At 40.8% G+C, this 13,715-nt stretch overlaps 1 protein-coding gene across 3 annotated transcripts in view; it reads right to left on the bottom strand.

The window, feature by feature from the left end:
• Nucleotides 1–13,715, bottom strand: part of dlc1 (DLC1 Rho GTPase activating protein) — a 92,809-nt gene that overhangs the window by 72,776 nt on the left and 6,318 nt on the right. The window contains exons 1-4 of one of the 3 annotated variants that reach the window (XM_085356973.1): nucleotides 12,533–12,714; nucleotides 9,387–11,304; nucleotides 5,005–5,139; nucleotides 4,759–4,887 (exon numbers count right to left, since the gene is read on the bottom strand). In XM_085356973.1, the coding sequence (XP_085213099.1) occupies nucleotides 4,759–4,887; nucleotides 5,005–5,139; nucleotides 9,387–11,240 (2,118 nt within the window). In that variant the 5' untranslated portion in view covers nucleotides 11,241–11,304; nucleotides 12,533–12,714. The other 2 variants (XM_085356972.1, XM_085356974.1) reach the window with 2 other exon arrangements.

Raw genomic sequence — 13,715 nt, 5'->3', positions numbered from 1 at the left:
GCATGAGACAGTGCTTCAGTAGATGCGGTGTGTTTACACCCGAGTGTTGCACTGTGTTTATGGAGGTGTCATGGGGATAGTGTCAGCACAAACACCAGACACATCTTGCATAATCCAGCTGAAGAAATGGAAGGAATGTTAATGCAAAAATGATAAACACTTTACTTTTAGCACATCCTGCACAAACATACACACGCAGAAACGCATGCATGTCAGCGATGAGAGTGTCACTCTTTTTCACCACAGCTTTCCTGATGCTTTGATGTACATGTGGGAATCACAGAGAATTCAGAAAGAATTAGAACTGCAGTTAGACAGTTATTTCAAATCATACTATGCCCATATTTTACTTTCTCAGATGGTCCAGACTGTGCTCTAATTGCTTCAGCTTGGCTCCTCTCTCTCGTAAATTACAAAAGCGTGCATGGTAGCGTTTTACCTTCAGTCAGGCTGCGCTCACCCCCCGGTTTGCTAAAGAGATATGTTGTTTGCTCTGTCCTGTGTAAACTTGCAAATACCTTCCTGACTGATGTCAAGAGATGCTCACGGCAACATGTACAAATGTTGGTGAAAAAGCGATGCAGAAAAGGGCGAGAGATTTCCTAATAGGGTTATTTTTTTCCCTTTTAATTTTACAGCAGGCCTATCTGAGATTTTGGTTGTTTCAACATTTTTGTAGTGAGACAATACAAGGCTTGTTTTATGGGTATGACCTGATTGTTTGGATATGTCAATTTACTGTGTATGGGGCAACTAAAGTACAGGTACCTCCTAACTGTATATAATTCAGAGGCTTTTCAATAAATCCTATTATTCTATTGTAATGCTTAGATATTGGCGACAGTGTGTCAGAGGGGTGGTAATTAAACCTGATTACGATTTAGATGCCTTTTGTGATGATGCATTTGTACTTCTGGCAATTCAGTCAACACATGTACAATCTATAAAAGCTGTCATTAGTACAGAATAAAAGTTAATACTAGGAATTAGGATTAAGCTATTTCCTATTATAACCTGAGATTACACCCACACAAAAGAAAAATAAATCTTAGACAGTTGCCTCGTACTGCCTTTCCTGTAATCTCTATTTAGAGTTGCATGTGTGTTCATGTCTACAGGTAAGTGACAAGACTGTTGATAGTAGAAGGTTGTTTTGCAGTCTGAATTTATATTAGAGCAAACACTGGTTGCATGTCCTGGTAAGGAGTGGAAAAGTAACATCTCAAGTGCAATCTCAAAACTACCAGTTAACCAAAGTTATTATACGTAACTAAAGATAAAATAACAATTAAAACTATCCATCCATCCATCCATCCATTCATTCTCTTCCACTTATCCTTATTAGGGGCATCGAGAGGCTGGAGCACTATGCTAGCTACAATGGGCCCACCCTGGACGGGTCGCCAGAATATTGCAAGTCTAACACAGAGAGACAGGCAACCATTCACATCTATGGGCAATTTAGAATCATAAATTTACCTACCCATATTAACTTCATGTCTTTGGACTGTGGGAGGAAGCCAAAGTACTCAGAGAGAACCCACGAAAACATGAGGAGAACATGCAAACTCCACACAGAGAGGCCCTGGCCAGGTGGTGGATTCAAACTTGCAGTGAGGTGACATTGCTAACTACCGTGCCTCCATGCTGCCCCACAGTTAAAACCAGTTTTTACTAAATAAAATAAAAATAAAATGTTAGCCAAAGTTGTTAGCCAAAGAGTAAGCACTTATAATCCTTCGTTTTAAAAAATATCGTAACCAAGATTTACAAAACAGGCTTTATTTTTTATCTACTATGACTCAAAATGTGTCTAAGGCCATAAACCCAACAGGAAAGTGTTCCCAAAGGTCAAATCAGAAATCTGTTTATCTATACACTTCTTTAATACTTGAAGTCTTTTTGCAGCCACAGCCATCACCATCTGGTGGCCCTGAGATAGAATGCAGGTTTAACCCTTCTTCACTGGCTTCATTTTTCCACCCAGAAGCTTTGTTCATCTTTGATAAAGTCTACAGACCTGACAAATACCAACAACCTGTCAGTGTTAAAAAAATGAGTCTAAGCTGAACTGAAGCATTTAAAATAAATAAAAATAATCAAACAGTCTTGGCACAGATATCTGCTGGCTATATCAGAACCCCTGTCCTCTCCAGAGGCTGAACCCACCAGAAATAGCCAATAGGTTGCCAGATTGCCTTTCCTGTTTTCTTTTAGGAAAGGCCAGTGGATTTGTATTGTGTAGGTAAAAAGATTAAGTGGGTGTCACAACATTTTATGTCTGAAAGGACCCCTGCAACTATGAACTACTGAGATCCCCTTCACCAAGTCTTCATCTCTTTGGCCTCAATCAATCACTCCACAGGGCCACCACTGTAAAAGGCCTTCTATTAGGCACAGTGAAAGCTGTGTTTACCCAAGCCTAGTGAGTTACCTTGGGTTACTGTAGGAATGGAGGTTGTGGAAACTGCTGGCTACAGACATAATAAATCACACATCACTGAGGATGTTGATATGTACCCTTTAAATGAACCAAGAACTGTTCTTATGTTTTTTGACGGCAGGGAAGATAAACAGCACACAGCAATGTCAATTGTGGCATTGCAACAGATAAATCGTGAAATTAATATATATATATATTTTAAAGTAACTCAGACACTTCTGTAAGGTTACAAAGTTATACTCTATGTCATTTTAACCAGTTTTGACATAGAAAGGCTTGCTTGAATGTAGGCAATGACTATGCAAGGCTGACAAAATCATTAAGTGAGCATGCAAGGGTTTTAGACACACGTCTCACTCGAAGCGTGTCCCCCACTGCTCCCTCTTGCCCTGGCTTTTCACCTCCCAGACCCCCCCTTCTGACCCTTTTGATGGGGTGAAGGGATCTAGATCTTTGGAACCAGCCAATTAGAGAGTTTTAACGTCTGCTTTGCTAAGCCCTGAGAGCTGAGGGACATTCCTACAATTGGAAGATTGAGTATGTGTGTCTGTGTGGTCCAGATATTACTAGTGTTGTGGGGACCTAAATCTGTTTACTCAGTAAGATTATGGACCAATTTGGAGTGGAGGTCATAGTTACATCATTCTGGTGGCAGTAAAGTAAAGGAAAACCAGTGAAAGCCCCAGAATAGGAAAACATGTCTCTTTTTTTGCTGCTGTTCATCAAAAAATATTGAATGTATTTTTCTAGTATGATATGATAGAAGTGGACCTCTGAATGGAGACAGATTGTGACACAGGTCTAGTTTCTGTGCAAGTCTTACCCAGACTAATGCAAACTAAGGTTTTGTTGCACGGCCTATAAATATTAAATGGCATGTATAGAGTAAGAGGAAAAAGTTGTACACTTGGTGTGCGTGTGTGAACTGGGAGCCTAACTGAGTGTCCAACTCAGTGATTCTCAAAGATCAGGTTGCAACACTGTTATGTGTGTGAATGTGTGTGTGAATGGGTGGATGACTGGTTGTGTAAAGCGCTTTGGGGTCCTTAGGGACTAGTAAAGCACTATACAAATACAGGCCATTTACCATGTTTTATCTATAGAGTTGCAACCAATCTCCAGCCACTTGATTGGAAAGACAGTAAGTGCACTCAGTTTGGCAACCTTTACTTTTTTTTTGCTAAATGTTAAAACCTAGAGCCTTCACGGGTGTTCACCGGATGAAGCAGGTGACCAATATACTGTTAGGCTATTCCAGAGGTCCAGGTTCAAATATGCCCGGGGACATTTACTGTGTGTCCTCCCCTCCTCTCTTTCCAAAGCTTCCTGCCCACTATCAGACCATTATCTCATCATACATCTCAGTGGAAGCAAAAAAAAAGTCTTCACACCCAAGCAAAAAGATAACCCAAGACCCTTCCTCTTTGCCAAATACTTGCATTGGGTATTTCTCCACCATGCCATTCTGTTTCACACCTGCAGAGGATGTTAACTGCATCAGGTCTTTATGTCTTGAATTACATGCCTGAGATTGGGATTCTTAGTAGCTGTCTCATCTATTCTAGCACCACTGAGTAACTTAACCACTATACCACTTTAGTCATATGATAGGCATATTTGTGTCCTTGACATTTTACAATGAAACACCCGTGTCAGCTCATGTCTTGCGAAATAGGCCTCAGGACTAAAATCTGGCATCAGGGGCCCAGTTTAGCCAGTGTTTCGGAAGTTAAGAGTAGTGCCTGATTTGTAGTGTGCTGTTGTGGCTATAGAGGCACAAGCAGGTTATCGACTTATTGCCCAAGTATCATCGAGCAGATCACCAGACTGTAAGCTGATCGAGATCAGGCGGGCGCCTTCTGTGGCAGCTCCATTACAACTGGCATGTGAACGGGTGACTCACATTGTAAAGTGATTAGTTCGAACACTTAAGCTAAACGCGAAGACTATTTCCTGTTACAGTTTTTTTTTTTGGGCATACTGTGAAAGAAAAAAACTATTTTATGTTAGAAATGTACCTTTTTATATGCAGGATATTCTTTATATTTCATTAACATTTATTTGATCTTTCACCTTGAAAAATTAGGTGTTTTATTGTCACTGCTTTTTAAGTTTAAATGTTAATGTCAGTTTATTTTTTGCTGTTTTTGTCTATTCTATTTTCTGGCTTTTTAGTCCTTTTTTAAAAATATTTTCATATTTTAACTGCCCACGTGTTTTAGTCATGTCAGTGACATTTTGCCAGAAAATGTGATCAGTCAGTTGGAATCTGGAACATTGTTTTGATTTCTATATACATTCGGGTGCTGACTTACCCCACTCTTAGGCTTTGCTCCAAGGGCTTGTGGAGATCCTGAAGACAAAGCAGCAGCAGCAGCAACAACAGCAGCATGTGGATGCGTGGGTGGTTGTGACGTTGCTGAAGAGGATCCTAAATCAAACTCCTGCACAAGTAAAAAAACAAACAATATAGTTCACTGAGAACGCCGAACTGCTGCACAGTTTCAAATATAGAAAAAACTGCTGTCACATCCAGCTAGATAACTCAGTTGTGCGGGTACCGGGTGATGCCGTCGATGGAAGGTGGCTGTGCTGTCCATGGAGGAAGTAGCACTGAGGGCATTCTCAATTTCCTGATCTAGCTGGTCCAACTTCATCAGCAGCAGCACCATCGAGTCCAAGCGAGCATGCCCACGCTGAGACAGATCAGTGGAGAACAGTCAAACTCACAAAACTATTAAGACCAGCATTAAATGTGCCGAAATCAATTTGTTCCACTTCTCTAAGGAAACTTTTTTCTCCAGTGTCATCTGTGATCTCTGACCAGATGATCAGGACGAGAACAGAAACATGAAATATATATGTGAAACGTAATTAGAAATGTGACCGGAAAAGCAAAAAGTCAGTACTATACAGTAAGATCAGAACTATTCACAGAGTCGGTGACTTTGTTTTAAAGGCTTATAACTTTTAAGCATGATTTAAAGTACAAAATATATCTAATTGTTCCTTTGTTCTTTGTCCCTCTATGTTCCCCAGCAACCTTCCACTTCAGCCAATTAAAATAGCTGATTTACACATTGTGGCCATTTAATGGCTATCTCTTTTGTTTCGCCTCTGTCATTACTTTAACACTCCACTTATTTGCCCTTTAATATGCTGTGCTAATTTATCCATCTTAGGGCTGTGATAACAAGTCTCATACTGACCTCAGGTGGTTTGACTTGTGCAAGACAAGCAGACCGACATGCTACAATCCAGCATTGCATCACACTCCACCTACCACTCTGTCCTCTGCTAACCTTAAGCTCTATGTTGTTTTCATGCAATTTGAGCAGGAGTAAAACGTGTAATATCCTTTTCTTCACTGCTTAAAGCAGTATGTTTTCATTTCCCTCTGCCTGTCTTATCTTGGCACCGGGTGTGGCTCCCTGCCTGAGCTTTACCCTTGAGAAGAACCCGAGGAAATTTCATGGCTGGCCCATTACCCGCAAACAAACCTTGTTACAATCCCCGCTAACAGATGCTGTTAAACTCTTAATGAGAGTGAGCTCATGGCACACACACAGCCACTGTGACTGTATGCTTACGCAAAGCTACAAAAACTAGTGGATGTGAGGCTGGCTTTCATGCCTGGTTTGTCTCTACATGCAGTACCTTGAAGAGGAATCTTTGGGTTATGCACTTTTTACAGATCATAAATGTGTCTGCTGAAATGGTCAGCATGGTTTAATCATAAATGTGCTAATAGAGTCAGGATACTAAAGGTAGCCTCATCCCTGCGTCTGGCTTCCAGCTCCAACCCTAATAATGTCTTATGACTGCTTCTACATTTATTTTCCAGTTAGTGCCCAATTTGGCTGTCAAAGTCAGATCCTATCGGTTTGCTGAGAGCGCAAATAGACATGCCGTGTGTGTCGGGGAAATGCGCTTCACACTGATGCATTCACTGACATTTCTAGCTCGTGGCAGCGCGCAGCTCGTGGCAGCGCGCAGCTCGTGGCAGAGCGCAGCGCTACGGTCCCATCTTCTTGGCAAAGTATCACAATGAAACATTGTACCGTTGTAAAACAATGACATCTTTACGAGGCCTCGCTGAATGAACAAAAGCATCTGGCTCGGGATGGCAAAAACAACCACAAAACGGCAGAGTGAAAAACAAGTGCAAGCGTAAACTTCAGTTGCCTCGGAGGCAACGTTTTTAGGGGCATTCTGGTGGTTTGGGTGTTCTCAGAAGGTTTCTTTGCTGTCTTTCCCTTGTTTGAGGTTTCTGTCACATTCCACTTAACTTCCTGTTTTTTTGAGATGGGAGATGTTTCCCACACTGTTTGAACTCTTAGATCCCTCCTTCCCCTTAACTTGTTCTTTTTTCAAGACCCCTCAGTCGCCTGTCTTACAGCCAGTCTGCATCCCATTTCTCAGACCTCTGCATTGAGTGGGCTCTCTTAATTAATACAGACAAAGAGGCCAAAAAGGAAAAGAGAGAGCACTGAGGGTGATGCTGCCAAGTTGTCTGCTGACTGTTGAGCCAGTTTGGCCTTGGGGTCAGGATAAGGCCTTGTTGCTAAAACAAATAAACACAGTAACAAAGCCCAATATCAGCTTAATCTCAAGCTGTTATGCAAACCAGATGGGTTTGTTTTACAAGCTGAATCTGTAACAAAAACTTGGTCTACTGGGGGATGCAATCATTAGTCAGTACAATATCTTGTCAGAGATCATTCCAGGCTGCTTCTGTCATTATCCACTAAAGAAACTAACATAAGCTCAGTAATTCTCTTCGTGATATTGAAAACACTCTTCTCCATTTTTTATGTCCCGTGGGATAAAGCTTTACATTTTTAATTTATATTTTATCAGCATGGTCTTCTATACGGCACAATTCCTGCGCTAAACTGGACACACAAATCACGTTGCTGTCAAAGATGAGGCAAGCCATCACCATATGGTAGATGAATTGTTGGCTTCTTCCACTGGCTTAACTGCTCTTTTCAAGTTCCAAAATCCTGCTTTTTTGGTGGGGTATTTAAAGTCATCCTAAGTTTGAAATTAGAGCCAGGGGAAAATGTGGCACTGGTTTTCCATGTCTCCCTGTTGGAGTATGACCTATTGTTTTTGGCAGTTGGTGGACTGACTTCAACATTAGTCATGGCTAAAAGTGGCTCCAAAGTTTCTAAAAAATTTATGTGGAAATAATGCTATGATAATCTTTAGGATTACACAACCCATAGGCTTTTCAGGAACACAGCTATAACCAGAGTGTCAATATATGACACATAAACCACTCAGCACCAGCTGATTTTATGGTTTCTATTCTAGACTACAAGCCAAATATTTTTTTTTATTGTATGCCTGCATTTTATTCTACTATTAGGAAGGGGTTGTGGTATATTATTAGGGTCATGGCAGCACACATCAATAGATTTATATACAAAACAACTGAATATGACCAAACAATAGCACAATAATCAGCACTATTTTCACATTATGTAAACTATAGCCAACAAGCTATAGTTAACCACACACTACACAGTTGCACATGGACTCCTTTTGTTTCAACAAATAATGAATGAGTTGTAATAACATAACTTATGTCATCACATGAGAAATTATAATTGCTAACAATACGGTATATTCAAAAATAGAACCCAACCGATATATCAGCCATGCCAATACCAGCTGATATTGGCTATTTGCCGATACATTCATTTCAACATTTATAACAGGCGATACATGTAAAAAGTAAAGAAGATTCAGGAGAAATACTCTTCAACCATGTTATGGGTAATAATGCAGCAAACTTTGCCCACCACTCTTAACTTCACTTATGGCAGCATGTATCTGGGGACATCACAAACACAAGAGCCAGTGGATTAGAGCAGAGTCAAGAGTGAACGAATAATCCACAACTTGTGACGGAAAAAATGTCATATTATCTTAGTAGGGACCCATCAATAACTACACACAACAGGTGTTAGGGAAATCTATTTATGCTTTGTATCTCTCAACGAATAAATATCAATTGGCATATCAGATATTTAAATCACCAAACACTGGTATGAGCCTTAAAAATCCTATATCAGTGAGTCTCTATCAGGAAATATCTGTGTGGCTCTTTGCAGTTACCTTGGCATTCTTATAAATGGTGTTACTATAAATATCTATACTTCTGATTAATGCAAAATAGGTGAATTAATATGAATATGAAACGTTCCACGAGTTTTTATAATAAAACAAACTCAGATGTGTCACTGTTTACAAGAGTGTGATCAATTTGATCTTGAATGTCACACAAGAATTTAACTTCTCACAATACGTTTCTTGTCCAAACAACATGCCTTCTTAATGGGCCCTGAGTTGAAATTAATGGGCTTCTTACTGTTATTTTAAAAGGACTGAAACTACAGCAACTTATTAGCGAATACAGTTTCAATTGTCTGATTGTTGCTTTGCTTCACTGATCCCAAATCCACGAACTGCTTCTAAGATTTTTGGTATATTTTTGCACCACATAAGCATGCTGCTAACAGTGTGAAAACAGCACAAGATACAGTATTTGCTAGAGAAAACAGTTTAAGCATTTCACCCTAGAGATTACTTTGAGCTTCCAACCCCTCTGCGTTCATGGTCTCCATGCCCTTATAGGACCTTGTTTTGCAATGAGCGGTTGAGAAAAAGTACAACATTTCACAGACCCCCCCCCCCCTTCCACACAGCCCCCTCACAGATCTGTAAGCATGTGAGAGTGAAGTCAGTGTTTTCCGAGACACTTGCCAGAGTGTGGGACCAAAATTATGTGTGCCCAGTAAGTGTCTGTTCATTAGAAGCATTCAGGTCGCAGAATTACAAAGACAGAACTTGCAAAACTGATCTAAACTAGTATACATGTAGTACATGTAGTAATTGTACATCCATTACACTTCTGTATCATATTTATTCTTACCTTTCTCAGCCGCACTTTGAACACGTTGTCTTCCTTCTGATCTGCATGCTCATATGTTCCATCTAAAGCCGAACTGCCGTCTTGTGTATCGTTGTATATAACTGAACGTATGTCTTCCCTTGACGCCTCCATTGTGGCTCCTGGCTGGTGGTGTTCTCTGTGACCATCTGCCACCTCAGAGGCAGGTGACTCACTGAAGTGAGGACCTGAGGCTCGGTTACCATGGAGTCCCTCGTTGACCTCTGTAGAGCATGGTGGCAGGTTTTGCGTGTGTTGTTCAACAACCTCGTGTTTATCATCCAAACAGCAGCGCTCAGCAGCTGGATTTGGGGTACTGTTAACATCATTATTCTTTTGAGCATGAAGTAGAGAGCTGTCTTTTGCCTCCACAGGGCTGATCTCTGGTATAGTGTCCAGTTTTGAACAACTATATTCTGTCTGATGAGGAATGGCGAGATCCTCACTAACAGGCACTAAACTTTGGTCAGTATTTCCCAGTGACTGACTTACAGAACCTTTCACATCCTTATCTGCACACTGTGTCGTGTTTGTCCCAATGGCATCTCCTGCATGTCCAGAATTCATTTGTTTAGATGACAAGTTGCTGTCTGCCATTAAAGAGCAGCACTGATTTATGACACTAACATCAGATGATTCAATAGGTCTGACGTGTCCTTTTTTCTCGCTGCTTTCTGCTTGTGCACTTTTCACTCTCTGGGGCCTGCTCTCCGCTAACATTTCAACATTGTGCTGCTCCAACAATGTCTGGTTGGATATTTCCCAACCATGATCCTTATCCAACGGTCCAGCACAGTCTTCATGGTCCCGCTCTTCTCCTATAGTGACTCTTGAGAGACAGCTCAGTCCTGTATTTTCATTTAGAGTTCCTAGGTCACTCAATCCATCTTGCTTGTCAGCAGAACATGCACTCCGGCTCTCAGATATTCCTTTGTCACATTCTCCATCTGCTACTAATGATTCCACAGTTTTGTTGATTAGCGCCAGTGCTTCACCACCCTCCATATTTGCTGAGCTTAGCAGAGCATTCATACCAGGCTGGTCAGAGATGACAGTCTTGCTTTCCTCAACATCTGGGAGATCGGTTTGAGGTTCCTGTTCGCCAGCAGAGCAACAGTTTACTGTGGCCCCAGTGATTTCAGGAGGTCTGCTGTAACCCTCTCTATGGCTCCCCTTTGTATCCTGATGGTTTGGAACTTTGCCAGGTTGCTCACCAGCACATTCAGACAATGGAGGCACATTGTTGGAAGAGATAGAGACGTATTGTTGGTGAGAGATATGTGTACTTTTAAAGACCCTGTCATCGCACATGCTGTGATTCTGGCAACTTTCTGTGCCCAAATCACTTTTATTATCGATAGTTTTATCACTGCTATCAGTTGCACAAGAAATATTTGCACTAGACATACCACTGTTTGAATTACAAAACTCTCCAAAATTCCCAGGGCTTGCGGTTTGGAGATCCTCTGAGTCAGAGTCAGTCTTTGGGAGTATGCCAGCACCCACCAACTCATAAGACCGATCCACTGACTCCTGTAAATCCTTTCCATTGTTTTCCATTAGTTTTAAGTGTTCCGGTTCAGTATCATCATTCATCACAGAAGCTCCCCCTTCACAAGTCTGAGCAGGGTCATCTATAGGCAGCTGGTGGCATCCCTCTGGCATAGAGGAACACCTTGCCCGTCTACCTTGTTTCGAACCCGCAGAAGCCATCCATAGCCCATCGCCTTCGACCCCATGACAGCAGACGAGATCCAGATCATCATAGCTGTACTGTAATCCTGACGGGTGAGTCACATGCTCCTCCCAGCTTCTTTTACGTATGGCAACTGGCATGATGGGCAGCCAATGCTATCCCATAAAGCTGCTTTTGATGCCAGGTTAAATAGAAGGGCCAGATCTGGTGCAACAAGAGGAGAAAAGGAGATAAGAAATAGCCAGTGTTGCAAAGTTTTCACTTTGCAGGAGCTGAACGTACAAATAATGCTTCAACTTTCAAGTAAGCAATCCAAGTGTATTAATTTAACCCAGGAAACCGATTTCTTTTGAAGTTTTTCCATATTTCAGCTTGGCAACTACAAGTAAACTACTCTGATCTCTAACAATTGTTTAATTTTTTAAGACGGAGAAAGTTTAAATCGTTGAGATTAATGTAGACATCCCTCCGATTGTTTATCTTATCACAAACAGGAAACTGTAAACAAAGCAGTTTGTCAGATTTGCACCATTTTAACAGTGAAAAAAAAAAGAGTCTGAAAAAGTGCTGGGTGTTAGTTAACAGTCTTTCTGCACCCATTCACCTACAAAAATAAGAGACTGAAGTAGATTGAAGTAAAACTGGAACAGAATCCAACACTATCACAGAACCAAATGCAAGTCTTATCACAGAATTCAAAGTAAGATATACTGCATTACACTGCTCTGTGTTTTTTCTTCCTTTTGTGGTTGATTTCAATTTATAGATGTGAAGAAACATAGTGTAAATCATGGAAGATTTACACTACTCCGTAAATCTGCTATGTGTCGAGACAGACAAATAAAATATTTTGATTAAAGAGAACCATTCTGTACTATGTAAATAACACAATTCAAAACAACATAGCATAGCCACCTTAAGTAGTCTGTGACAAAGAATCTGATTTTTTTTAAGTGTATTGAAAGTATTTTAAAAATGGAAGACCTGCTTGAAGAGTTTCTTTTCCCAAATATTCATTTTAAGTCATAAGGATGGTGGTTCTAACTGCCATTTGCACCCTTTGGCACAAACATGTACCAGATTTGGTTATATGTAAAATAAGGGAAAGATCCAAAAAGCAGTCGCTCCTCTTACTTGCACTCCAACGAACAGCTGACAGCCGAACTCCACATTCTACAGTGGAGGAACACTGATGTTTACTTCTCATAAATACTCCAGTGATGACACATTGTTTAGCAACATAATCTGAAAGCTTTTGTGGAAATCCAGAAGTGGAATATATAATCCAAACCAAAGATTGCAGATCAATTAGTTCCTGAAATGCAGTTTGCCAAGAGATGTTACTCAAGCTGACTTTTCATTCATCCATCAAAAGAAATCTGTCCACGTTTGGGAAATTTTACTTCACTCTTTCCAAGCAAGAAGTCCTTACTTTAAGCTATACGAGCCTTTTTCTAGACTCGAGTCAGTATCTTCGCAGTAAAACTGTTGGACAGGCAGTGAAGCCCCCAGAGGAAGGCAGAAAGCCGGGAAGCAGTGAAAAGTCCATGGACAACTTCCATCTTGATCACATTATGGTTTTTGCTGACGCTGAACGCTCAAGAGTCGGGGTGGTGTAAGAGGGGCTGGGTTTTCTTTTCTCCCGGCCCTCCCTTCTCTCCTCCGCTCTATCCTTTTTTCTCATCAGGTCCCCTCCCCGCTGGTTTTGACAGTGAGTCTGAGTCACATCTCAGGAGCCCCATCCCCCGTCTCACAGCTCTCGAAGCACACCATACACTCCACCCTCCTCTACTGTACACTCACTACTCGCTATTTCAGAAATATTGCTTCTCTTTTCAGGAGACATTTTCTTCATTCTTCTTTAGCTCCCTATTTCACCGAGCTGGGAAGGAGGAGTTGGCTTTGATTAGTAACAGACAGGCTGCTTCGTAAGACTTCGGGCTGCGAGCCAACTGAGATTGCTCTAATGTTTTGGCAGTCATATCTGCAGCAAATTTGTCATCTTGTAACTACAAGTATTCTTAGATAAAAATACTGGCACTCGTGAAAAAAATACAAGGCAAGATATCTTTATAGTTAATCTGGTTGGGGAGAGGTATTTAAAAATACACTAAAATGGTAAATCATATTTCAGCATTAAAACATACTTTATAATAATGGAGACGGCTTTAAAAGTGCTACGAACCTGACAATTTTCTTTTCAAGGAGATTAAGTGGGAAGAAAAAAAAATATTTAGGACCAAAATACCAGCAATTCATTTCCTAATATAGTAATTTCTCTGTGAAGCACTTTGCAGAAAGAAAGGGCAAAGCTGGCAATGACTGCTCTTCATATCACAAAGACCAACTGACATAATTTGTTTTTAAACCCATAGTGAAATTAGGATCATAGCACAAGCTGAATATTTCATTTGGAAAGCCCGGACCAGTTGAAAACCTCAAAACGTAAGTAATCTCCTAATTTCACTAAAAGTTCAGCTATGATCAGATTTATAATGAGTGTTTTTTGTGTTGGGTTTTTTTTTTTTTTGTTTCAGTTGGATCAGCTGCATACCAACAGGGACAGTCCAAGCACAAGAGAAAACTGGAATGAAGCCCCCTCCAACTATCTCTCT

The sequence above is a fragment of the Diplotaxodon limnothrissa genome, linkage group LG6 (assembly GCF_057381915.1).
Source record: "Diplotaxodon limnothrissa isolate DT_005_m linkage group LG6, D_limnothrissa_male_GT1.1, whole genome shotgun sequence".
Taxonomy (NCBI): domain Eukaryota; kingdom Metazoa; phylum Chordata; class Actinopteri; order Cichliformes; family Cichlidae; genus Diplotaxodon; species Diplotaxodon limnothrissa.
This window is presented reverse-complemented; position numbering and strand designations above follow the sequence as displayed.